This window comes from Anomaloglossus baeobatrachus, chromosome 5 (genome assembly GCF_048569485.1).
Source record: "Anomaloglossus baeobatrachus isolate aAnoBae1 chromosome 5, aAnoBae1.hap1, whole genome shotgun sequence".
Taxonomy (NCBI): domain Eukaryota; kingdom Metazoa; phylum Chordata; class Amphibia; order Anura; family Aromobatidae; genus Anomaloglossus; species Anomaloglossus baeobatrachus.
This window is the reverse complement of record NC_134357.1, coordinates 252,029,329-252,054,562: the sequence shown is the minus strand read 5'-3', so window position 1 is coordinate 252,054,562 and position 25,234 is coordinate 252,029,329. Positions and strand designations below refer to the sequence as shown.

The 25,234-nt window shown below is 46.9% G+C and overlaps 1 protein-coding gene across 1 annotated transcript in view; it reads right to left on the bottom strand.

Annotated features, from left to right (window-relative positions):
• The window catches only part of LOC142309913 (uncharacterized), a 98,951-nt gene that overhangs the window by 18,529 nt on the left and 55,188 nt on the right, over positions 1 to 25,234 (bottom strand). Inside the window, exons 3-5 of the mRNA XM_075347379.1 lie at positions 16,979 to 17,098; positions 6,561 to 6,617; positions 891 to 1,007 (exon numbers count right to left, since the gene is read on the bottom strand). Of these exons, the coding sequence (XP_075203494.1) occupies positions 891 to 1,007; positions 6,561 to 6,617; positions 16,979 to 17,098 (294 nt within the window). The remainder of the gene's footprint in view (positions 1 to 890; positions 1,008 to 6,560; positions 6,618 to 16,978; positions 17,099 to 25,234) is intronic.

Below are 25,234 nucleotides of genomic sequence, written 5' to 3'. Positions count from 1 at the left end.
TTATTGTCATGATGTAGTTCCTGTGAACAGGAGATTAGCATTTCTGTTGCCCCATTGAAGATCAAACAATTTAAAAAAATTATACATATTTGGCATCAACGTCTTTTGAGCTATCAAATCCTAAAATAAATTAATCTGACCGGTAAAGGGCATAATGAGAAAAATCAAAATGACAGAATTACAGGTTTTTGGGTTGCTGCAACATTGTAATAAAATGCTATAAGAGGTGATCAACACATCACATCTACACCCAAATGGTGCAATTAAAAATGTCAGCTCAGCATGCAAAAAATAAGCCATCACTGATCACCAGATCCTGAAAAATGAGATTGTTATGGGTCTCGGAAAATGGCGCCAAAATCACTATTAATTTTTTGACAAATTTCTGATTTTTGTTTCACCACTTAAGTTAAAAAAAACAAAAAACTATACATGTTTGGTATCTACAAACTCGTACTGACCTGGAGAGTTATACTGCCTGGTCAATTTTACCATATAGTGAACATGGTAAATAAAATAACCAAAATAATTGTAGATTTGCATTTTTTTTGGCAATTTCACCGCACTTGGAATATTTTTCATGTTTTCTAGTCCAATATGGGGCAGAATTAGTGGTGTCAATCAAAAGTACACCTCATCCTGCAAAAGAAGCCCTCATATGGCTATATTAATGGAAGGATACAAGAGTTATGGCTCTTGGAAGAAGGGGAGGAAAACACGATAACGAAAAATGGAAAATTGCCGGATGGTGAAGGGGTTAAGGGAGATTTAATGGGAACATATCCCATAATCATAATCTCCCAAAAGCAATGGCTTCAGCAGCATTTTTTGTGTATGTGTAATCCCTCTACACTCTCAAACCCTTATGATCAAAGTTCAGATTTACTTACATAAGATTGGCAGAAACCATGATAGCATTTAGTTTCCTCAAGGTCAAAATAACTAAATGCAATTGCAACGGAGCAGGAAATCCATGTTAAAATGATAAAGAAAATGGAAGTCTTCACCTAGATCAACAGAAATCAGATGCAAATATTACAAAGGTAACATGGCTTCTCCATAGTTTCTGTACAATCACAAGCTATCATTACATCATGGGTAGCTAGTTACATAATATCTATTATCCATTATTCTCATTGTCCTGAAATAAAAGATAGTGCTTTACACTGAGGACTGGAGCAGTTCTCAAATTCCATTTTCTCGGATACATACACTCAGGCCAATTATTGGAATCAATATGCATGTAGGTTAGAATTGGGATGAGGCAAACACTAACTCATCATCATCCACACAAAAAAGGGTGAGGAATACTGGCATTCAGATATGTAATGCCAAGGATATTTTACTATCATCACGCTGCAGTCAGACTCTCTTCCGGCTCAAGCTAATTAAGGTTCAGCAATATTCACTGCTTCCCCCACACACCCTCTGTGCCAGTGTTTGTGATTTGTTGTAGATGGCTATTCACGCACCCCCCCATCCTGTGTCTGTGTCTGTGATTGGTTGCAGTCAGTTTACTCTATAGTAGTGTAAAAAGAAATAAATACCTTTTAAAAAAATGATGAATGCTTCCTCCATATGTTGATAGCCAACATAGGTAAAACAACAGCTACAGGTTGCAGCCCCCATTTGTGAGCTTTGTCATGGCTGGATATCAAAATAGAGGGGAAAAAACAGGTGTAGGGTTCCCTCTACTCTTGATACCCATCCACTGTAAAGCGAAGATATTTTTGATAAAGGCCACAGGTGGGGGCTGGTATTATCAGGATGAGAGGAGCTAGGATATTGAACCGCCCCCCAGCAAATACCAGCACTCAGGTTACCAGAATTGGCAAATTACATTAGATGTGCCAATCCTGGCGCTTTACCTGCCTCATTCTGATTGCCCTGGTGCAATGGCAATCAGGGTAATATGAGGGGTTAATGACAGCTGTGATTTGTCAACAATTAACAACTAATCAAGCCCTGGATTAGTAATGGGAGGTGTCTATGAGACACTCTCATTATTTATCCTGTAAGTGGAAAGAAATAAAACAGAAACACCGAAAAAATATTTCATTTGAAATAAAATACACACATCTTCTTTCACCCCTTTATTAACCCCCAAAACACCCTTGCAGACATAATCCATACTGGATGTAGCAGAACTGATGATTGTCGTGGGACTTTGTATGGACTACGTCACATCTGAAAAGAGTGTTTTGGGAGTTAATAAAGGGGTGAAAGAGGGTGTGTGTATTTTATTTAAAAATAAATGATTTTCCGGTATTTATGTTATATTTCTTTTCACTTCAGTGTTCTTTTCTTTGTAGGCTTTATTAAGTTTGTTTTCAGTAAACAGTGGAATGATGTGTTTTACCAAACCCGTATCATTGAGAATGTTAATATTTTTCAACAATTTTTGTTCTCATGTCCTCAGACAGTTCTCTTCTCCTCTTCTGTTCTCCATGCTTAGTGTGGCACACACAGACACACATTCCAAAGATTGAATCAACTTCTCCCATATTTATCTGGTTTCATGTGTGATATTCATATTGCTCACAGTTGTTACTTGCCACAGTTAAATTCAAATGAGCATGCTTCAAACAAAGTTATCTACAAACAATTTTGTAAAGGTGCCAACAATTTTTTTCCTGCCAACTTTTAGAGTTCTGTGTGAAATTATTTCCAATTTTCCTTTTTCTCAGTTTTTTTGTGTTGTTCCAAAACACACAAAGGAGGTAAACATGTGTACAACAAAACATGTAGAATTACAATAATTTCTCGGAGAAATACTTTATACTCCAGGTCTCTCATATTTGAAGGGTGCCTTCTCCCAACAGCAACTTTAAGATTTCTCCACAGGTGTTCAATGGTATTTAGAGCTGAACTCATTGGTGACGCTTCAGAAGTCTTCAGCCCTTATTTCTGTCCATTTCTGGGGTCTTCTTGAAGTACATTTGGGGTCATTGTCCTGCTGGAAGACCAATGACATAGGACGCAAACCCAGATTTCTGGCACTGGGCACTATGTTGCAAACCAAAATATTTTGATAATCTTCAGAATATATCATGCCTTGCACACAGTGAAGGCACCCAGTGCAAGAGGCAGCAAAACAACCCCAAAACATTATTGAATCTCCAACATATTTGACTGTAAGTACTGTGTTTTTTCTTTGTAGGCCTCAATCCATTTTGGTAAACAGTAGAATGATGTGCTTTACTAAAAGCTCTATCTTGGTCTCATCTGTCTACAAGATGCTTTCCCAGAAGGATTTTGTCTTACTCACATACATTTTCACAAATTGCAGTCTATCATTTTTATGTTTGTCAGCAGTGGGGTCCTCCTGGGTCTTCTGCCATAACATTTCATTCAAATATTGATGGATAGTTCACACTGACACTGATGCACCCTCAGCCTGCAGGACAGCTTGAATTTCTTTGGAACTTGATTGGGACTGCTTACCCACCATAATGGCTGTCCTACATTGCAATCTTTAATAAAGTTTTCACTGCCGTGCACGTCCAGGGATCCACTGTGGATAAAGGAACATCAAGATCTCTGGAGATGGACTGTAACCATGAGATTGTTTTCATTTTATAACAATTTTGGTTCTTAAGTATTCAGACTGTTCCCTTCTCCTCTTTCTGTTCTCCATGCTTAATGAGGTACACACAGATGCACACTACAAAGATTGAGTTAACTTCTCCTATATTTATCTGGTTTTAGGTGTGATTTTCATACTGCCCACACGTGTTGCTTGCCACAAATGAGTTTGAATGAGCATCACATGCTTGAAACAAAGTTGTTTACCCACCATTTTGTAAAGGTGCCAACAATTTCATTCAGCCCATTTTGGGTGTTTTTGTGTAAAATTATGTCCAATTTGCCTTTTGTTTCCTCCGTTTTTTTTTTGTGTTGTTCCAATACACACAAAGGATATAAACGTGTATAACAAAGCATGTGTAATTGTAATAATTTCTTGGAGAAATACTTCATTTTCTGGAACAATTTCAAGGGTGCCAACACTGTCAGTCATGACTGTATGGCCACTAGTGCTCTTGTTAGTTGATAGACCTACTATATATAGTATATATAGAGAAGTATATATATATATATATATATATATATATATATATATATATATATGTATATGTATATGTGTATATATATATATATATATATATATATATATATATATATATATATATGTATAGTGCACCCCAATTTGGGATTTATTAAACCTGTCTTGATTTTGGCAATTGGTGGCTGTTCACATTCAGCCATCAGGCCCTGTCCACAGGCTATTTATTTCAAGCAGCATTTGCTTGGGCCTTTCCTGGGACTGTGCCAAAGAGATTTGCCGTGACTTGGCGGGGTAGCTCAAGAAATTGCAATTTTTTGCCAAAAATCTCAAATTTTAATAATAAGTACAGATTGGAATTTTTAGTGCAGTAGTGCACATTTTTTGTTAGCTTTCTTGTTTTTTATATATATAGAGAAAGCTATGGAAACACACCTCTAAATCATTTCTAAATTGGTGGATAAGGCTGGGTTCTACTGCAACTTTGATGACGACCCCTGCTGAGTAGAGATGAGCGGACCCGAGGAAGTTCGAGTTCTGTGAGTTCAATCAGAGTTTAGATAAAGTTCAGTTCTGGACCCAGACTCTAACGAAACACATTCAGCCAGTCATAAAACAAATACTTCCAGGGGAGGCATGCCTGGGTTTTTTCTTTTTTTTCCTGCACACTACATCTGATAATGCTTATTTTACCCCCAGTGCGAGTCGTTCAAACACTCCAAGCGGCTCACACTGGGCTGAGCACCGAGAATACCTGACCCCAGCACTGCTCACACGAGTGGTTAGCATACGTAAACCACCCGAACTCCGAACTCAAACATTGTTTTTTTTGTAAATTCTGTGTCGGCACGAACACCGAACTTTAACCCCTTCACGACCTTTGATGGATATATCCATCATGGAGCGTGTGACGTTAAGCCCCACCCCCCTGCCGCGGGCAGGATGCGGCGATCCGCGCACATATCATCTGTTTTCAACAGGTGACATGTGTGCCTGCATGTTACGAGTGGAATCGCATTCCACCCGCAACATTAACCCCTTAAATCTCGCTGCCAAAGTCTGGCAGCGAGATGCATATACGCGCGGTCATGATTTCCACTTACCGTCGCCCCACCGGAAGTCACGTGAGTGATCACGTGACTTTTGGTGGTTGCCATGGTAGTACATGGTCATGTGATGACGCCTGCAGCTATGACGAGTCACTTTCATTTTCACTTGGCCCGGAGGCCAGTGAAGCAGGAAGTGACTGTATCTGATGTTTACAGCTGTGCAGCTGTGATCAGCAGATAGGGCAGAGCGATCGGATTGCTGATCGCTATAGCCCCTAGGGGGACTAGTGAAATAAAAAAAAAAAGTACAAAAAAAGTTTAAAAAAAAAAACAAAAAAAAAACCAAACCTAAAAGTTCAAATCACCCCCCTTTGAAAATTAAAGGGTTAAAAAATAAATAAATATACACATATCTGGTATCACCGCGTTCAGAAATGCACGATCTATCAAAATATAAAATCAATTAATCTGATTGGTAAACGGCGTAATGGCAAAAAAAATTCCAAACGCCAAAATTAAGTTTTTTGGTCGCCGCAAGGTTTACGCATAATGCAATAACAGGCGATGAAAACGTAGCATCTGCGCAAAAATGGTACCATTAGAAACGTCAGCTCGAGACACAAAAAATAACCTATCACTGAGCCATAGATCCCAAAAAATGAGAACACTACGGGTTTCATCTAAAAGTACAACTTGACCCGCAAAAAACAAGCCCTCATATAGCAAGATTGACGGAAAAATAAAAAAGTTACGGCTCGAGGCAGAAGGGGAGCAAAAAACAAAAACGCAAAAACGGAAAGTGCCCAGGGGCTGAAGGGGTTAAAGTTCAGGTCCGCTGATCTCTACTGCTGAGAGACCAAGGTTCGCAAGGTGTCGATGCTACATCACAGTGTAGTACAAGCGAATAGGGTCACATTGTGATGCCAGGGGTATTGCTACCGCGACAAGCAAGTTGCAAGAAGTCCAACTGTGTCTGATATTTTATGATTTTTTTTTTGTGATTTTCTCTTCATAGTCGAAGCATTCAGGGGACTGCAATGCAATTCCTACTGTATTGTGCATTAGCAAACTTTGGTGGTGCGACAGGTGTCAAAGCCAAATTGCAGAGTAGCTCTAACCTAAGTGATAATGGAAGGGGGCTGTTTTGGTAAATGTTTTTAGAATAGTATGCCAGTATGTCCAAGAAGCTCACATGTGTCTATATGTTTATGTGAATGTGGACATAGAAATGTATTGTATATATAGTGTATATATTGTATAGGAATGATATTTTGTTTCAAATGGAATCGCTCTTATTAGAACCTGTTAGTCAATTCTCTTACTAAAATCCAAATACAATAATGTGAATTAACTGATGATTTCATGAACTTTCACTAACTACATTAACAAATATTTAAATAGAAATCAAAATAATTATAATAAAAAAAATATTTAATCAATGAACTTACCAAGAGTGAGGAAGTTCTTCTTGTGGCAGCCAGTAATATGGACCCGGTAAAAATAACCTGGGAGAAAATAAATAACACAAACATTCGTAAATGTATGAATTACAGTCCTACTACATATATATATATATATATATATATATATCTCACAAAACTGAGTGCACCCTTCATATTTTTGTAAATATTTTGTCAAATCTTTTCATGGGACACTACTGAAGATATGACGTCTTGATACAATTTAAATTAGTCAGTGTACAGCTTGCAACAGTGTCAATTTGGTGCGCCCTCTAAGACCTCGGTTCCACTTGCGTTTTACACGTACGAGTGCAATCAGGTAAAACATCCATTTCCACCAGTGTAAAACTATGGGGAAGTGTCCATCTGCTATATTTTTCTCATACCATATTGGCATGCTTAAAGAATTGCGTTTGGCAGCGAGTCTCAGTTCACACACAACCATACAAGTCTATAATATATATAAAATATACGCCCAGACAGGCAGCAGAGGAGATGGAGGGATCACTCTCTCCTTCTTCTCCACACCGGTGATCCAATAGCAAGATCGGATCACAGTCGCATGACACTAGTCTTAAGCCCGCTTTACACGGTACAATATATCTTACAATGTGTCGGCAGGGGTCACATCGTAAGTGACGCACATTCGGCATCGTAAGGTACATTGCAGTGTGTAACAGCGACTTGCAATTGCGATTGAACGGTAAAACGTTCATCGCATACACATCGTACCTTGCTCTAGAATTGCACGTCAGATTGTTCATCGTACCCGGGGTAGCACACATTGCAGTGTGTGACACCCCGGGAACGATGAACAGATCTCACCTGCCTCCTGCGGCTCCCGGCCCACGATGCGGAAGGAAGGAGGTTGGCGGGATGTTTACGTCCTGCTCAGCTCCACCTCTCCGCTTCTATTGGCAGGCTGCCGCGTGACGTCGATGTGACGCCGAATGCCCCTCCCACTCCAGGAAGTGGACGTTCGCCGCCCACATCGAGGTCGTATGGACGGGTAAGTACGTGTGACGGGGGTTAATTGTTTGTGCAGCAAGTTCAACAAATTGAACGTGCCACACATACGATGGGGGCGTTGCAAATCGCATACGACATCGTATGCGAAATTGCAACGTGTAAAGCAGGTTTAACTCTCTCAGGAGAGCCTGAACCAAGGATCATTAGCATATCGCATCCAATGCTCTTGCATTGGAAGCTATACACAAGTGTAACCAAGGCCTAATAGTGATGAGCAGAGCTGTGGAAGTTAGGGATCGATGGGTTCGGCTGGACTATATTTAAAAGCTTGGTTCGGTCTTCAAACTTGACCTGAACTTCTCTGCTGTAAAATGGCTTTAAAATGTTTGTAGTAATGTTTAGAGTGCTGCACAAGGAAGCAAAATGGGGGCAATTGTCCTGCAAACATGTGGATATGGAAAAAAAATGACGTGGCCTTATGCCTATTTTTAATAACCAGTGCAGATACAACAAACAGGTGCAGGCTGCAACCCTCAGCTGTCAGCTTTACCTTGGCTGGTTATCAAAAAAAGACGGGATTTAAAAAAGGCGTGGGCGTTGCCCTATTTTTAATAAGCAGCCAAGGTAAATAATACCAGCCCCCACCTGTCTTATCAGGGTGTGAAGGTCCATGGTTATTTGTCCCCAACCATTTTAAAAATGTCAGCCCGCAGCCACCCCAAAAGTGGGGCATCCATTATATGCACAAATTCTAGCACTTTTCCCAGCTCTACCCAATTGCCCTGGTGTGGTGGCAATCAGGGTAATACTTTTGGGGCTATCATTAACCTCTTATATTACCCTACTTGCCACCACTCCATTGCAGTGGATGAATAGGGTAAGCGTCAGGATTGGCACATTTAATCAATGCACCAATTCAGAGGTGGCTACAGGCTGCTATTTTTAGGCTGGGGAGAGCCCAATAAACATGGGGCTCCACAGCCTGAGAATACCACCCCCCAGCTGTCAACGTTATCTTGGCTGGGTATCAAAATTGAGGGGACCCAAGGACGAAAGTATTTAAATAAATGTAAAAAATTAAAATGGAGTTCCTTGTATTTTGATACACAGCCAAGATAAAGCACATAGCTGGGGGCTGCAGCCTCCAACTGTCTGTTTTATCAGTGCTGAATATCAAAATATGGGGGACCCTGTGCTATTTTTCCAAATTATTTTTACACTCCACTTTGGGGAATTAGACAGCTAGTGTGATTGCAACCAATATCAGACACTGGCACAGAGGGTGGGGGCGCAGTCTGTCACAACTCAATGAAATTCTATGAGAACCTCATTCTTGCTCTCATAGACTTGCACTGAGAGCTTGTGATGTAACTTCTAACTTTTTAGTCAGAAGTTGCAGTTATAAGATGGCTCCACAGGACCGGAGAAACACTGAAAAAAGGTGGAGACACTTGAGGTGAGTATAAGACAGATGGAAGGGGACTTTGGTTTAAAGCACCAACGAAACGCTGGAAAAAAAAAACCTGCTGAAGTGGTGCCTTAAAGGGAACCTATCATGTGGAAAGTGTTAACTTGCAGATATGGGGTTAATCTGCAGGTTAATAGCATTATGAACCTGCCCGGTGACTGCACATTAAACCTCGATGCCAGGGGGAAATTAATTTTAATCTTCCTGGCATTCCGGTTTCAGTCAATGGCTCTATGAAGAGCAGTGACTGTTACTACATCCTCCGCACTGAGTGACAGATGCTATGCATTACAGTCAGTCACGGCGGGGAGCGCAGTAAAACCTGCTGCTCTTCATAGAGAGCGGTGACTGAACCCACCCAGGTGCCACCCCTATGACTGAAATCAAAACACTGCCGGGAGGATTAGGCTCCTTTCAGATTGCATTTTTCCCTACGTCCACAGGTCCCATCGGAGCATCCGTCCGAACCGCCCCTCCCCCACTCTGCAAAGCGTGTTCCGGATGCATGCGCCCGGCAGGGCCATTCACTGTAATGGAGCGCACTGCGTTAGCGTGTGCTCTGTTTTGTGCCATTTTGCACATACAGTGCCTACAAGTAGTATTCAACCCCCTGCAGATTTAGCAGGTTTGATAAGATGCACATAAGTTAGAGCCTGCAAACTTCAAACAAGAGCAGGATTTATTAACAGATGCATAAATCTTACAAACCAACAAGTTATGTTGCTCAGTTAAATTTTAATAAATTTTCAACATAAAAGTGTGGGTCAATTATTATTCAACCCCTAGGTTTAATATTTTGTGGAATAACCCTTGTTTGCAATTACAGCTAATAATCGTCTTTTATAAGACCTGATCAGGCTGGCACAGGTCTCTGGAGTTATCTTGGCCCACTCCTCCATGCAGATCTTCTCCAAGTTATCTAGGTTCTTTGGGTGTCTCATGTGGACTTTAATCTTGAGCTCCTTCCACAAGTTTTCAATTGGGTTAAGGTCAGGAGACTGACTAGGCCACTGCAACACCTTGATTTTTTTCCCTCTTGAACCAGGTTTGGTTTTGTTGGCTGTGTGCTTTGGGTCGTTGTCTTGTTAGAAGAATTAATAACGACCCATCTTAAAATCCTTGATGGAGGAGCGGAGGTTCTTGGCCAAAATCTCCAGGTAGGCCGTGCTATCCATCTTCCCATGGATGCGGACCAGATGGCCAGGCCCCTTGGCTGAGAAACAGCCCCACAGCATGATGCTGCCATCACCATGCTTGACTGTAGGGATGGTATTCTTGGGGTTGTATGCAGTGCCATCCAGTCTCCAAACGTCACGTGTGGGGTTGGCACCAAAGATCTCGATCTTGGTCTCATCAGACCAGAGAACCTTGAACCAGTCTGTCTCAGAGTCCTCCAAGTGATCATGAGCAAACTGTAGATGAGCCTTGACATGACGCTTTGAAAGTAAAGGTACCTTACGGGCTCGTCTGGAACGGAGACCATTGCGGTGGAGTACGTTACTTATGGTATTGACTGAAACCAATGTCCCCACTGCCATGAGATCTTCCCGGAGCTCCTTCCTTGTTGTCCTTGGGTTAGCCTTGACTCTTCGGACAAGCCTGGCCTCGGCACGGGTGGAAACTTTCAAAGGCTGTCCAGGCCGTGGAAGGCTAACAGTAGTTCCATAAGCCTTCCACTTCCGGATGATGCTCCCAACAGTGGAGACAGGTAGGCCCAACTCCTTGGAAAGGGTTTTGTACCCCTTGCCAGCCTTGTGACCCTCCACGATCTTGTCTCTGATGGCCTTGGAATGCTCCTTTTGTCTTTCCCATGTTGACCAAGTATGAGTGCTGTTCACAAGTTTGGGGAGGGTCTTAATTAGTCAGAAAAGGCTGGAAAAAGAGATAATTAATCCAAACATGTGAAGCTCATTGTTCTTTGTGCCTGAAATACTTCTTAATACTTTAGGGGAACTAAACAGAATTCTTCTGGTTTGATGGGTTGAATAATAAATGACCCTCTGAATAAACTTTTCACAATTTAAAAAAAAAAAATGTAAAAAGAAATAGCATTCTTTTTTGCTGCAGTGCATTTCACACTTCCAGGCTGATCTACAGTCCAAATGTCACAATGCCAAGTTAATTCCAAATGTGTAAACCTGCTAAATCTGCAGGGGGTTGAATACTACTTGTAGGCACTGTATACGTTTTTGCAGACGGACACCCGAACGTAGTGGACTAAGTTCTGGTGTCCGTCTGCAGAAAACAGTTGTCGCGGGGCAGAGGGGACGGGCTCGCCACGCTCGGGTCCGGGGCTTCTGCTGCTGCTGCTCGGTGGCTCGAGCGGTGGACCACACCCGGGGACTCGAACAGCGCTCCTCACCTGTGAGTGAAAAGGGGGTGGTATGTTTAGGGAGATTGTTAGTGACACCACCCAAGGGATGTGGTGATGATGGCACCACCGCTGCTGGTAACGGGGATCCCGGAAGAGATGGTAGGGTGCAGCTAGGATGTTGTCCCCTCCGTGGGTAGGGGGGTTGGGGATCCCGGGGCCCGGTGGTGCAACGGGGAGGCCAGATGGCTGGGGTGCAGGGACTACGCGGCGCGGTGCCGGACGGAACTGGTGTACTCACTCAGACAATCACTGACAGAGTCGTTGGTAAACCAAAAACGGCCGGATGGACGGGTCCCACAGCCGGCTGCAGTGTTGTTGTTGTGCTCTCCCCGGATGGCTGATGGTGGCTGTCTTTCCCTGCACCTGTGAAGATGTTCTTGACTCCTGTGGTTGCCCACCGGCAGTCTGCTCCCCGGCGTATAGGTGCCGTAGGAGCCTGTTTTGCCCGCAGGCGCTGGCCCTTGGATCTCTAGCCTGTGGCGGTGGCTGTATATTCTCTCTGGGTGGACTGTTGCCTTCAATCGGGACTTGGTTGTTAGGAAACCCCTGGGGTTCCTGTCACATTCGGATTTGACTATTGACGGCGGCTCCAAGCCTGGTCGGGGTCCGATGGCCCTGCCTGTGTGCTTAGCTTCACTCCATTCCCCGGTCCGGTACCGGCGGGTTGACGCCCGACCCCGGTCCTTACAGCTCTGCGGAGTTCCACCAACTTCTGCAGATGGCCACCACCGTCTACCAACCTTGCTGTCAGTGCCTGGGCTCCTACCCAGAGACCTGAAGTGTTTACTCCTCTCACTTTCACCTCCAAAACTGATCTGACACTTTTCCCACCTCCAGGCCTGTGAACTCCTCGGTGGGTGGGGCCAACCGCCTGGCTCCGCCCCACCTGGTGTGGACATCAGACCCTGGAGGGAGGCAACAAGGATTTTCGTCTGACTGTTGTAACTGTCTAAGGTGGGGGGTGTGTATGTTGGTATGTATGTGACTACCTGGCTAGTTCAGGGCGTCACACGTATATGTGCAAAAATGGCACAAAACAGAGCACACGCTAACGCAGTGCGCTCCATTACAGTGAATGGCCCTGCCAGGCGCATGCGTCCGGAACACACTTTGCAGAGTGGGGGAGGGGCAGTTCGGATGGATGCTCTGACGGGACCTATGGACGTAGGGAAAAACGCAATCTGAAAGGAGCCTTAAAGTTAATTTCCTCCCAGCAACGGGGTTTAATGTGTAGCCACCGGACTGGTTCAAAATGCTCATATTAACCTGCAGATTAACCCCATATCTGCAGGTTAATAGCATTTTTCCACATGACTGGTTCCTTTAAGAACCCTATAAATTATATTGCTGTTAATTTCACATCTACAGGCGCTGATTACATGGGAGACAAGAGTCGACAAGAAGCATGTCCCTTCAATAGCTTAGGTTAACTTGTACCAAGTCATGTCCTTATGATCTGCAGTTGTAGCCTGCCCTTTGCAATGTTCTGCTACATACCTCTCCTTCTTGGGTATTTGTACTAATATCCCATTCCCATCCTATTGAGTAGTTCTGTATATTTAGTGTGATTTTGCCATGTTCAGGTAATCAATTGAATGATATAACTGAAAAACTTCAATCGTTCCATGCAAACGGCTGGTTATCAAATAAAAAAATGAATTATGGACACCCATCCCAGCAGAGATCAAAAAGGGGTTATTAATCCAATGTCTAAGTTCCAAAAACCATTGATAAATTATGTGCTTGTGTAAGGGGTTGGCAAACAGAACACACCCATATCCAGCGTCCCCCAGTATTTTATAATACGCCAGGCCGGTAGCAAGAAGGCAAGAGTTGGCACATGCAAGGGGAGCAGACACATGCAAAGCAGAGCAGGCCAATGTTCTCTGTAATGGAAGCATCTGGAAGTGTACTGAGTCCAAGAAAGACCTGAGCCCTACTGTCATCAGAGTAACCCGAAGACGAATACCGTTGTCAGAGGAACCCGAATTCCTAATACCATTGCCAGAAGGACAGGAAGACCAAATACTGACTACGGTCCCAAAGGAGGACCTGTATGTGTGGTCAAGCCCTGAAGTCAATAATCTGAGCACCGTTTCCAGGGGAGGACCAGACTATGAGGTCAAACACCAAGAACTGGAGACCAGGAAATGAACATTCATTCCAGTGCAGTGTCCAAGTGAACCGAACCGGTACTTCCCGTCCTGGTGTACGATACTAAGTGAGAATAACTACCAATGCAGGACTGTTGATTTAGTGAATTGTACGAGTACGGTGCCAAGTGTAGTGTGCTGTTAGATTAGATAAACTTATATAGAACTTAAATTTGCTTACATACATCGAATAATGTGATTAAAGTAGGCCAACACTGACACTCCCCTGAGAGAAGGACCTGGATTGGGTTATTGCTTGTAGAATGTAACCAGAATTTTAAGTCATTGTATGCAAATGAGCAGTCGATTATTACTTTTTACATTCACACCTATGATTTTATTGTCTGATTTGAATTTCTGTACCACCCTCTACTTACCCGTCCGTTTCCTATTTCCCCATTCCCGTACAATAAAAAACACACATTGGAGGCACCACTGAGTCGCCTTTATTGGGTGTTGCATTCCTGGCACCTGTTTATGTGGCGCCCTGGATAAGCCAAGGGCCACAGATAACAACACACACACCCCCCCCCCAGCAGTTCACAGCAGACATCCCCAAAGTGACCTGCTTTCTTCCTCAGGCTCAGACAGACACACCAGGTGGGCGGAGTTAGGAGATGGAGACGCTCACCCAGGAGTTTGGCTGGCCGAGGGAGGAAACAAGCCCAGTCAAGTTCAGGCAGAGGAAGAGAGAGGAGGTCTGCAGAGAGGCAGACGCAGACTGGGGCCTAGAATTGGAGCCTAGGGCCCTCGTGCAGCAGAGAGTCAGGCAGACGGTAGTGGCCGTCTGCAGGGAGCCAGGGAGACAGTTGGTGGAACCGTAGGTAGCCGGGGCTGGGCGGTGGCCCACCGGTACCGAACCGGGGAGCCAGCTGGAAGCCGGAGCGCAGGTGGAGTGTGCACGGAGGTGGAAGAAAGGACTTACACCACCAAACTGGGTCAGGGGAGAAACAACAATCGCAGCCGTCTGTGGGCACCCGTCCATCCAGCAGAGTGTTTTACCAAGGACTGTGTCGTGATTACTGGCTGAGTGAGTACCCCGTGCCGTGCGGCACAGTGCTGCCCCTGCGACCCTGCACCTCGCCAGGCCCCATAACCCGCCTGCTACCCATCCACCTACCTCACCGGGCCCCGGGACAACCAACCCCCTACCGACGGAAGGGAGAACTAACATCTAGCTGCTCCATACCATCACTCCCGGGATCCCCGTCCAGAGCAGCGGTGGTAAACTTACATAGTCACTGGTGTGCATACCTTATCTCCCCATAGTGATGTATTTTTAGGTTTTTGCACCCAGTTAAGACTTAGAATGGTGTTCCAAACGTTATTACTATTTGATAGTAGTTTTTCGTTTGTGAACCCACCCCAACCACACCTATTGCCAATCCATATCATACGCATAAATAGCCTGGGTCTCAGCTTCCCATACACGGTAAGTTTTTTAACTGCATGAGAGGACACACACAAGCTAGGGACCCCAACGTAGAGAAATACTTTGGCGTAGTGTTGGGGCTCTATTGCATTGATCAATTCAGTAGCTAAATTTCTCTTGATTCATATGTTCATGGCAGTAATGCAGATTCCATTTTTCACATTTTCACTCTTTACATATAGCTATTGGATTTTTCAAGTCAGTATTCACACAGCAGTTTCTGCTATTTCATGTATTCCCCTTACATAGTCACTGGTGTGCATATCTTCTCTCCCCATACAGAGCAGCGGTGGTGTCACAACCTCACCACAACCGTGGGTGGCGTCACGGACAATCTCCCTTACCAAACCCCCTTTTACTGTGGAGCCTGGGATCACAGACCGGGTCACGCCACCGTGATACTCACAGAAGTGACCTCGTGGCCCAGATCTGAGTACCCCCCTGGTCCCCGGGCGACACATTTACACTTGCTCAATGGGGCTTGCCAGTAGAATATCCTAGAGAATAATCCATAAAAAGTAAAATCTTTATTCCATAGTATTAAAAATCACAACAATAGGAAGACAATGCCTCAAACTTCAAAATACAGGTATGATGATAACTTTTTAAAGATTATTCTCTGGTGCTTTGGTATTCTTGGATGTCCTACTGGTGGGTTAGTACCTAACTTTCTCATAAAGAAAAAATAAAAGAAGGGAAAACGGCAGCACCAGATAATATATATATATATATATATATAAATGCAATCTCGAATGACCTGATTCCCTGTTCCTATACTGTATTTTTTTTTTATAGCGCCAACATATTCTGCAGCATTTTATATACATACACACTGTCCCCATTGGGGCTCACAATCTAAAGTTCATATCAATATGTCTTCGGAGTGTGGGAGGAAACCAGAGTACCCAGAGGAAACCCACGCAAACATACAAACTCCTTGCAGATGTTGTCCATGGTGGGATTTGATCCCAGGACCCCAGCGCTGCAAGACTGCAATGCTAACCACTGAGCCACCGTGCCACCCTGATATGTAACTATAGGTCTTTTTTCATGTATACTGCCAACTTTTCCCATAGTTTTTCTCATAAAAGGTTAGTGTGTCGCCCAGGGATAGGGGGACTCAGATCGGGGCCAAGGGGTCACTTCTGAAGGTATCATGGTGGCGTGACCTGGTCTGTGATCCCAGGCACCACAACAAAAGGGGCATTATATACGGGGGAGATTTGGTAGTCTATGTTCCGTGACGCCACCCGTGGTGTGCGGTGAAGTAATGGAGCACCACCGCTGCCGGTTACAGGATCCCGGGGATGGTAATGGGCAGCAAGGTGGTAATTTTCCCTCCATGGTTAGGATATTGATATCCCGGGACCCCGGTGTGATGGATTGGGGAGTGACGGGTGCAGTCCTTGGCTTGGACCGGGTGGTGCAGGAGTACTCACAGTATAAGGCAATAACTGACATGAGTCCAAGAATTAACCAAGTTGCTGGTAACTGGTGCCCACGGCTGCTGTGAGGATGGGTCCTCACTGTGTAATTCAACGGGTGCTGTGTAATTCAGGTGCTCTTTTCCTGTCCGAGGTCTGCGTCTGCTTTGCACACTGTTCCGGACAGGGTCCCGACAGCTGGCACCGGGGGGGGGCCACTACCCTCTCCCGGTCCACTTCGGGTCCCACAAGCAGCTGGCCTATTCCTGAGGCCCTGACTACCACTTTCCCCAGCCCCACACAGGGGCGGCTTCCAGACTTCTCTCCTCCTGCAGACTTGCCTGAAACTACACTCTGCTCTGCTCTTTCTAAGCTCCTCTCTCCCCCTCCCGTTTTCCTGAGGAGGGGGCGAGTGGGGCCTGATTGGCTGGTGTGTATCTGTGTGGGAACCTCCCCAAGGGAGCGTGAGATCTGCACCAAAAACATGGATGCAGACCTCTGTGACACCCTGGTTTTGCCAGGGCGGCACATTAGATGTATGCATATATAATTTCACTCCATAGGTATTTGCATGTATAATACTTACAATTGCTGAGGTCCAGAATGGAATACCATATGACAGGGATTTAGAGTAACTTTTAGACTGATTAAACGGCAATACTGCACCCACTCCAAATTGTGCAATGGCTGCTAGAATCATCAAAATCTGAAAATAAAATAATACAAATCAATATATTTGCACATCAACACTAAGGACTAATACTTATCTGTGTAAAATTTCACAGTGCTGTCTCATTATTAATTTAATGACTATTTTTGTCCGTAGTAGTGGGTTTAGCTATTTGATTTCAGATATCGGATGCAGGTATTTAGGTAATAAAAACAAATAAGAGTTTAAGAAAAAGAACAATTTGCTAGTGTTACTATAAAAAAATGAACCTTTACTTTCACAGACACAAAGGGAATCTGTCATCAGGTTTTTTTTATTGTATCAGAGAGTATTATGATATAGGGGCAAAGACTATATCAGCGATGTGTCACTTACTGGGCTGCTTGCTGCAGTTTTGATAAAATCACAGATTTTTCTGCACACACCTAGCAGTTCTCGGAATGCTGAGCTCTGTATAAGCCGGCCCTTCAATCCAGTTGGCAGCTTTCTATATGTCCTATTCATAGACATATAGGTGCCAATAAGCTGTAGGGTAGGGTTATACAGAGCTCATGAATATGGAGGACTATATGGCAGGTCTACTACTGATAATCTCCTGCTGATAAAAATATGATTTGATCAAAACTACAACAAGCAGGCCAGTAGGTGACACATCACTGGAATCAGGGTCTTTGCCTCTACATTAAGCTCTCTAAGATTAAGTGGCAAAAACCTGGTGACAAATTCATTTAAAGGGAATTTGTCAGCAGGTTTTTGAAAGGTAACCTGATAGCGCAGGTTGTAGTGGCAAAGATCCTGAGTCCAACAATGTAACACTTAATTTACTTGGTGCATCAGTTGTGATAAAATGACAATTTTCTTTGCTGTGGATATAGCAGTGCTTGCAATGTTGAGCTGAGTGTAACTCTACAACTACCACTGATTGGCAGCTTTCTGTTAATTAGAGATGAGCGGATCCGTGGAAGTTTGGTTTGGCAGGCTCAGCCGGACTTTAGATAAAGTTCAAAGGATAAAATCGCTGCGCAGATTGCTCTCCTCCTGGGGTCAGACACAAATCAAATGAATTAATGAACAGTTGAGCATCTTAAAGAGGTGTATCAAGGACAATACATATATTTCTCAGCCAAGGGGGCACTCGCTGTGACCATACGTAACCGGAGGTACAAATCAGGAGGGCTCCATAGTGAGGCTGGTTGCAAACCGTTCACTTGCAGGAATGCAATCACAGGTCTGTGCCCGCGTGAACTCCAGTTACTGAGTGCTCAGAGTGTAGTATTGTCACGCTCCCCGGGTCCTCGGCTCCCCTTCCCGGGTCTCCTGTCCCGCTCCCCGGCTCACCTGCCACGCTCCCCGCGTCCCAGCCTCTTGTGCCCGTCCTTCCTAGGCTCCCTGGCCGCCGATCCCGGCGCCCGACGGCCTCCCAGGCCCTGGCCGGCTCCCCTGCGTCCTCCTCTCAGCCTCCTTCCCTGGCTTCTGGCACCCGGGCCGCGCGCATGCGCATTAGGGCGCGCGCGCGGTCACTGACCCTTTCTTAAAGGGCCAGCGCCCATTAACAGGAAATGAGGTTAGACAGGTACGGGGTATAAAGGGGGTTCTTGTCCAAGGGGGCGGGGCCTGATCTTCGTGTTTTCTGAGCTAGGAGTCAGGTCTCCTTGTGTTTTCCTGCCATACTTACGTATCTCTCTTCTAGAGCTAATCCCGCCACGCCATCCAGTCCTGCTGAATCCCGAGCCCCGCACGCTGTCCGTCTGCCATCTGACAGTCCGTACCATCTCGGATCCCTGCGGTGACCCGTCATCTTGCTCCAAAGGTTCCGGACCCCGCCTGACATCATCTTGGCTTCCGAACCTGAGCTACGTCACCCGGACTGCCATCTGTGACTCCGTGGTCCCAGGGACTCCTCCGCTACCTTCACTTGCACGGACTGTTCTGCTGCCCATCAGTGCTTCAGCTACCGGACTCCCTACCACCATCTTAGAGTTCGGCCCAGTGGATCCACCTCCTGGGTCTGCCCGACCGCCCGGCCCTGACAGTAAGATCAGGCCATGGATCCCGCTGCAGCACTATTGGCCCTGCAAGAGGAACTCCAACGCCAGCGTGAAGTCCAGACCCGCATGCTGCAATTTATGACCTCCGTGGACACCCGCCTGTACACGTTACAAGCATCAATGACGCCTGCGGCAACCAGGTCCCCCACTAGGCAATCCACGGCTCCCGCACCAGTGGCAGCCGCGTCGGATGCCTCCCGACTCCGTTTGGCGTCACCACCTCGTTATGCTGGAGATCCCAAGACCTGCAGGGGCTTCATAAACCAATGTTCCCTTCATTTCACGCAGCTGCCACATCTGTTTGCCTCCGACCAAGCCAAGGTCGCCTTCATCATGTCTCACCTGGAGGGCGAGGCACTGGCGTGGATGAACCCCTTGTGGGAGAAGGAGGACCCCATGACCAAGGATCTTCAAGAGTTCCTGCAGGCCTTTCGCAGTACCTTTGACGAGCCGGGACGCGCCTCTGCGTCTGCTTCATCACTTCTCCGCCTACGTCAAGGAACACTGACGGTGGGCCAATACGCCATCCGTTTCCGCACTTTGGCTTCTGAACTCGGGTGGAATAATGAGGCCCTGACAGCCGCCTTCTGGGAAGGACTTTCGAGTCGCATCAAAGATGAGTTGGCGGGTCGTGACGTGCCCTCCACCCTAGATGCCCTGATTGCCCTAGCCACTCGAGTGGACATTCGTTTTCAGGAGCGCTCCAAGGAGCTGGTTCGTGAGCGACGTGCGGTACGGCACTCCTCCCCGCCACAGAAATCCTCTGTGCCACAGTCATCAACAGCTGGGATTCCTGTCCACGAACCCATGCAGGTTGACCGAGTAAGACAGTCTGACCAACGTCGAGCAGAGCGGCTCGCCAAGGGCCTCTGCTTTTACTGCGGAGAGGGCACACATCTCCTACGCTCCTGTCCGGAAAGGCCGGGAAACTCCAAAGCCTAGGGTTGGTAGGAGAGGCCACCCTAGGTGCTGGGACTCTCTCAGACCCAGTTATGTGGACGGTACAAGTATCAACAGGAGAGACGCGCTTCACGGCTGAGGCATACCTCGACTCCGGAGCAGCAGGCAATTTTATCCAGCAGGCCACGGTGGACAAATACCAGCTGCCTGTTACTCTACTCGAGAAGCCCCTACTGATTGCCTCGGTGGATGGGAGACCCCTCTCTGATACCATCTCCTGGATCACCAAGCCGGTGGAACTGCGTATCGGTGCTCTGCACACCGAGAACATCTCTCTCTACGTCCTTCCACACATGTCCCATCAAATCCTGCTGGGACTTCCTTGGTTGCGAACACACGAACCATCAGTCAGCTGGGGTACTGGCGAAATCACCCGTTGGGGCTCTGCCTGTCATGAAAGATGTATAAAGTCTATACAACCAGTCCGACGACCTCCGGTTCCTGAGTACCTACCGGGTCTGCCCTCGGCCTATTGGTCCTTCGCGGACGTTTTTGACAAGAAGGAGTCCGAGGTACTTCCGCCACACCGTCCCTACGATTGCGCCATCGACCTGCTCCCAGGAACAACACCACCTCGAGGACGGATATATCCGTTGTCTCCAGCCGAAACCAGGGCCATGTCCACCTACATCACGGAAAGCCTGGCAAAGGGATTCATCCGGAGATCCTCCTCTCCTGCGGGAGCAGGCTTCTTCTTCGTTAAGAAGAAAGAGGGTGACCTACGCCCATGCATTGACTACCGGGGCTTGAATCAGATTACCATAAAAAACAAGTACCCTCTACCGCTCATCCCCGAATTATTCGATCGGCTCAGAGGAGCCCGTGTGTTCACCAAACTGGATCTTCGGGGTGCCTACAACCTAGTTCGTATCCGCTCTGGAGACGAATGGAAGACCGCGTTTAATACTCGCGATGGGCACTATGAATACTGCGTGATGCCCTTCGGTCTGTGTAACGCTCCTGCCGTATTCCAAGAACTGGTGAACGACATTTTCCGGGACCTCCTCTACGTATGTGTAGTAGTGTATCTGGATGACATCCTTGTCTTCTCTCCGGACCTCCAGATCCACAGAGAGAACGTAAAGCTGGTTCTACAAAGACTGAGAGAGAATCATCTCTACGCCAAATATGAAAAGTGCGTCTTTGAGCAGTCTTCTCTTCCTTTCCTGGGATACATCATCTCGGGTACTGGGCTGCAGATGGATCCAAAGAAGGTCTCCTCCATCCTCCACTGGCCTCCCCCGTCTGGACTGAAGGCAATCCAACGGTTCCTGGGATTTGCCAACTACTACCGCCAGTTTATCCCTCACTTCTCCGCCCTGACTGCCCCTCTCTCCGCTCTGACCAAAAAGGAGGCTAATCCAAAGGACTGGTCACCTGCGGCCGACGCCGCGTTTTGCTCCCTGAAGCGAGCATTCGCCTCCTCTCCTGTACTCCACCGACCGGAGTTAAACCGCCAGTTCACCTTAGAGGTGGATGCCTCCTCCTCAGGAGCCGGAGCAGTGCTCATGCAAAAATCCTCCTCCGGGAAGATGGTGACTTGCGGTTTCTTCTCTAAAAGCTTCTCAGCACCTGAACGTAATTACACCATCGGTGACCGAGAACTATTGGCGGTCAAACTGGCTCTGGAGGAGTGGCGCTACCTCCTGGAAGGAGCAGTGTACCCTGTGATTATCTACACGGACCACAAGAACCTGGAATACCTGCGGTCCGCTCAGCGACTGAACCCACGACAAGCCAGGTGGTCCTTATTCTTTGCCAGGTTTGACTTCCAGCTTCACTTCCGACCCGCAGACAAGAATATACGCGCTGATGCCTTGTCTGAGTCTCTCATGCCTCTGGAGCAGGAGGAAGAGACTACCCAACCTATCATCTCTCCTAGCAAGATTGTTCCGGTGGCCCCTGTCACTCTGGCCCAGATACCACGCGGGAAGACCTATGTCTCTGAGACCGACAGGCAAAAAGTGTTACACTGGGGTCATGCCTCGAAAACAGCCGGCCATGCAGGCCAGAAGAGAACATGGGGTGCGATTGTACGCCATTACTGGTGGCCATCCCTTCGCACGGACGTTGCCGCCTTTGTCTCTGCCTGCCCCTCTTGTGCCAGGAACAAGACGCCCAAACACCTGCCCTATGGCCGTCTTCTGCCTCTGCCGATACCCTCAGTTCCATGGCAACACATAGCGATGGACTTTATTACGGACTTGCCAGTATCATCCGGACACACAGTCATATGGGTCGTGGTGGATCGGTTCTCCAAAATGGCTCACTTCGTCCCTATGCCCGGACTGCCCTCTGCTCAGGAACTCGCGGAAGCCTATATACAACATATCTTCCGCTTGCATGGCTTTCCTTCCCACATCGTGTCCGACAGAGGAACTCAGTTCACCTCCCGCTTCTGGAGGGCTCTCTGCAAACATCTGGGAGTGACTCTGGACTTTTCTTCCGCTTACCATCCTCAGTCTAATGGCCAAGTGGAAAGGGTCAATCAAATCTTGACCTCCTTCTTACGTCACTATGTCAACGCCCATCACGACGACTGGTCCACGCTTCTGCCTTGGGCTGAATTCTCCCATAACCACCACGTCAGTGAGTCGTCCTCCAAATCTCCCTTCCATGTCGTTTACGGACTGCAGCCTTCCGTCCCGTTGCCTATATCCCCTTCTTCGGATGTCCCTGCTGCTGATACTGTAGCCCGTGACTTCGCTACTATTTGGGACTCTGTCAAGGCGTCCCTTGGGCGCGCTTCCCAGCGGATGAAGAAACACGCTGACAAAAGGCGTCTAGACCCTCCGTGTTTCTCTCCTGGTGACCTGGTCTGGCTTGCTTCCCAGTACATCCGACTGAAGATACCTTCCTACAAGCTGGGTCCTCGCTACATCGGGCCGTTTAAGATCCTCAGCAAGATCAATGAGGTCTCCTACAAACTGAGGCTTCCGACCACGATGAAAATACCCAACTCCTTCCACGTCTCTCTACTCAAGCCGGTGTTCCTTGGTCCCTTCTCCGCTGCTGCCAGTCCGGCTCCTCCTCCTATTGCTGAGGACGACATCTATGCGGTAAGGGATATCGTGGCCATGAAGACTGTTCGTGGCCGGCAGTTCTTCCTGGTGGACTGGGAGGGGTATGGTCCTGAGGATAGATCCTGGGAACCCAGGGAGAACGTGGGCTCTCCTCTGATCCGTGCCTTCATGTCCCGGTTGCGGGGAGGGGGGCGTGGGGAGGGGGGTACTGTCACGCTCCCCGGGTCCTCGGCTCCCCTTCCCGGGTCTCCTGTCCCGCTCCCCGGCTCACCTGCCACGCTCCCCGCGTCCCAGCCTCTTGTGCCCGTCCTTCCTAGGCTCCCTGGCCGCCGATCCCGGCGCCCGACGGCCTCCCAGGCCCTGGCCGGCTCCCCTGCGTCCTCCTCTCAGCCTCCTTCCCTGGCTTCTGGCACCCGGGCCGCGCGCATGCGCATTAGGGCGCGCGCTGGCGGTCACTGACCCTTTCTTAAAGGGCCAGCGCCCATTAACAGGAAATGAGGTTAGACAGGTACGGGGTATAAAGGGGGTTCTTGTCCAAGGGGGCGGGGCCTGATCTTCGTGTTTTCTGAGCTAGGAGTCAGGTCTCCTTGTGTTTTCCTGCCATACTTACGTATCTCTCTTCTAGAGCTGATCCCGCCACGCCATCCAGTCCTGCTGAATCCCGAGCCCCGCACGCTGTCCGTCTGCCATCTGACAGTCCGTACCATCTCGGATCCCTGCGGTGACCCGTCATCTTGCTCCAAAGGTTCCGGACCCCGCCTGACATCATCTTGGCTTCCGAACCTGAGCTACGTCACCCGGACTGCCATCTGTGACTCCGTGGTCCCAGGGACTCCTCCGCTACCTTCACTTGCACGGACTGTTCTGCTGCCCATCAGTGCTTCAGCTACCGGACTCCCTACCACCATCTTAGAGTTCGGCCCAGTGGATCCACCTCCTGGGTCTGCCCGACCGCCCGGCCCTGACAAGTATATCTGCTTAAACGTGCGCCAACCTTGGTATGGCTCCTCAGTGCGGGGTACTGTGAGGGTCTATCCTCTTTAAGATGCTCAACTGTTCATTAGTTCATTTGATTTGTGTCTGACCCCAGGAGGAGAGCAATCTGCGCAGCGGTTTTATCCTTTGAACTTTATCTAAAGTCCGGCTGAGCCTGCCAAACCAAACTTCCACGGATCCGCTCATCTCTAATTAACAGCCCCAGCTTCGCCTCCGCCACGCGAATCTTCCACAGTCCCACCGCCACTCTTGGAAAAACTTCACTTCTGCACTACAACCTCACCAATCACACATTAACCCTTCACATTGAACACCGTATCACACACACAGCCATCAGATTTTGTTTTGGCCAAAAGATTTTTGTAAGCCTCCACCACAACAAGGTAGACTCTTTTGGCCGGGCCCTACTCTACTCTAACTTTTTTTTTTTTCTTTTTAAATCTAACTTCTTTGCTATATATTTATTTTTGGTATATCTATTTTTTTTTCTTTAAGGGGATGTGTCACATACAGTTTTTAAACTAATTGAAACCAAATTGTAATAATACTAACTTGTGGATTTAGACCTGACAACCCCTTCAAAGGGAATCTGTCACCAGGTTTTTAACACTTAATCTGAGCGCAGCACAACATAGGGGAAGAGATCCTGATTCCAGTGATTGTCACTTTTTGGGCTTCTTAGTATAGTTTTGAGAACAACATTGATACTGTACCACATAATAGCCTTATACTAAAGCTCCAGAAGCAAGGACTAGGGGAAACTATATGCAACTGGGTAAGGAATTGGCTAAAAGATAGGAAACAAAGAGTAGTCATAAATGGTACATTCTCTAAATAGGCTATAGTCAGCAGTGGGGTGCCGCAGGGATCTGTGCTAGTACCAATTCTTTTTAATCTCTTTATTAATGACCTTGTGGATGGGATTGATAGTAAAGTGTCAGTCTTTGCTGATGACACCAAACTATGTAGGATATTAAAAACTGACCTTGATAGTATAATATTACAATAAGATCTGGATAAGATGTCAGAATGGGCAGATACTTGGCAAATGAGATTTAATGTTGATAAATGTAAAGTAATGCACCTAGGATGGAGTAATCCTATAGCTGCGTATGCATTAAATGGAAGTAAACTCGGGACTACAG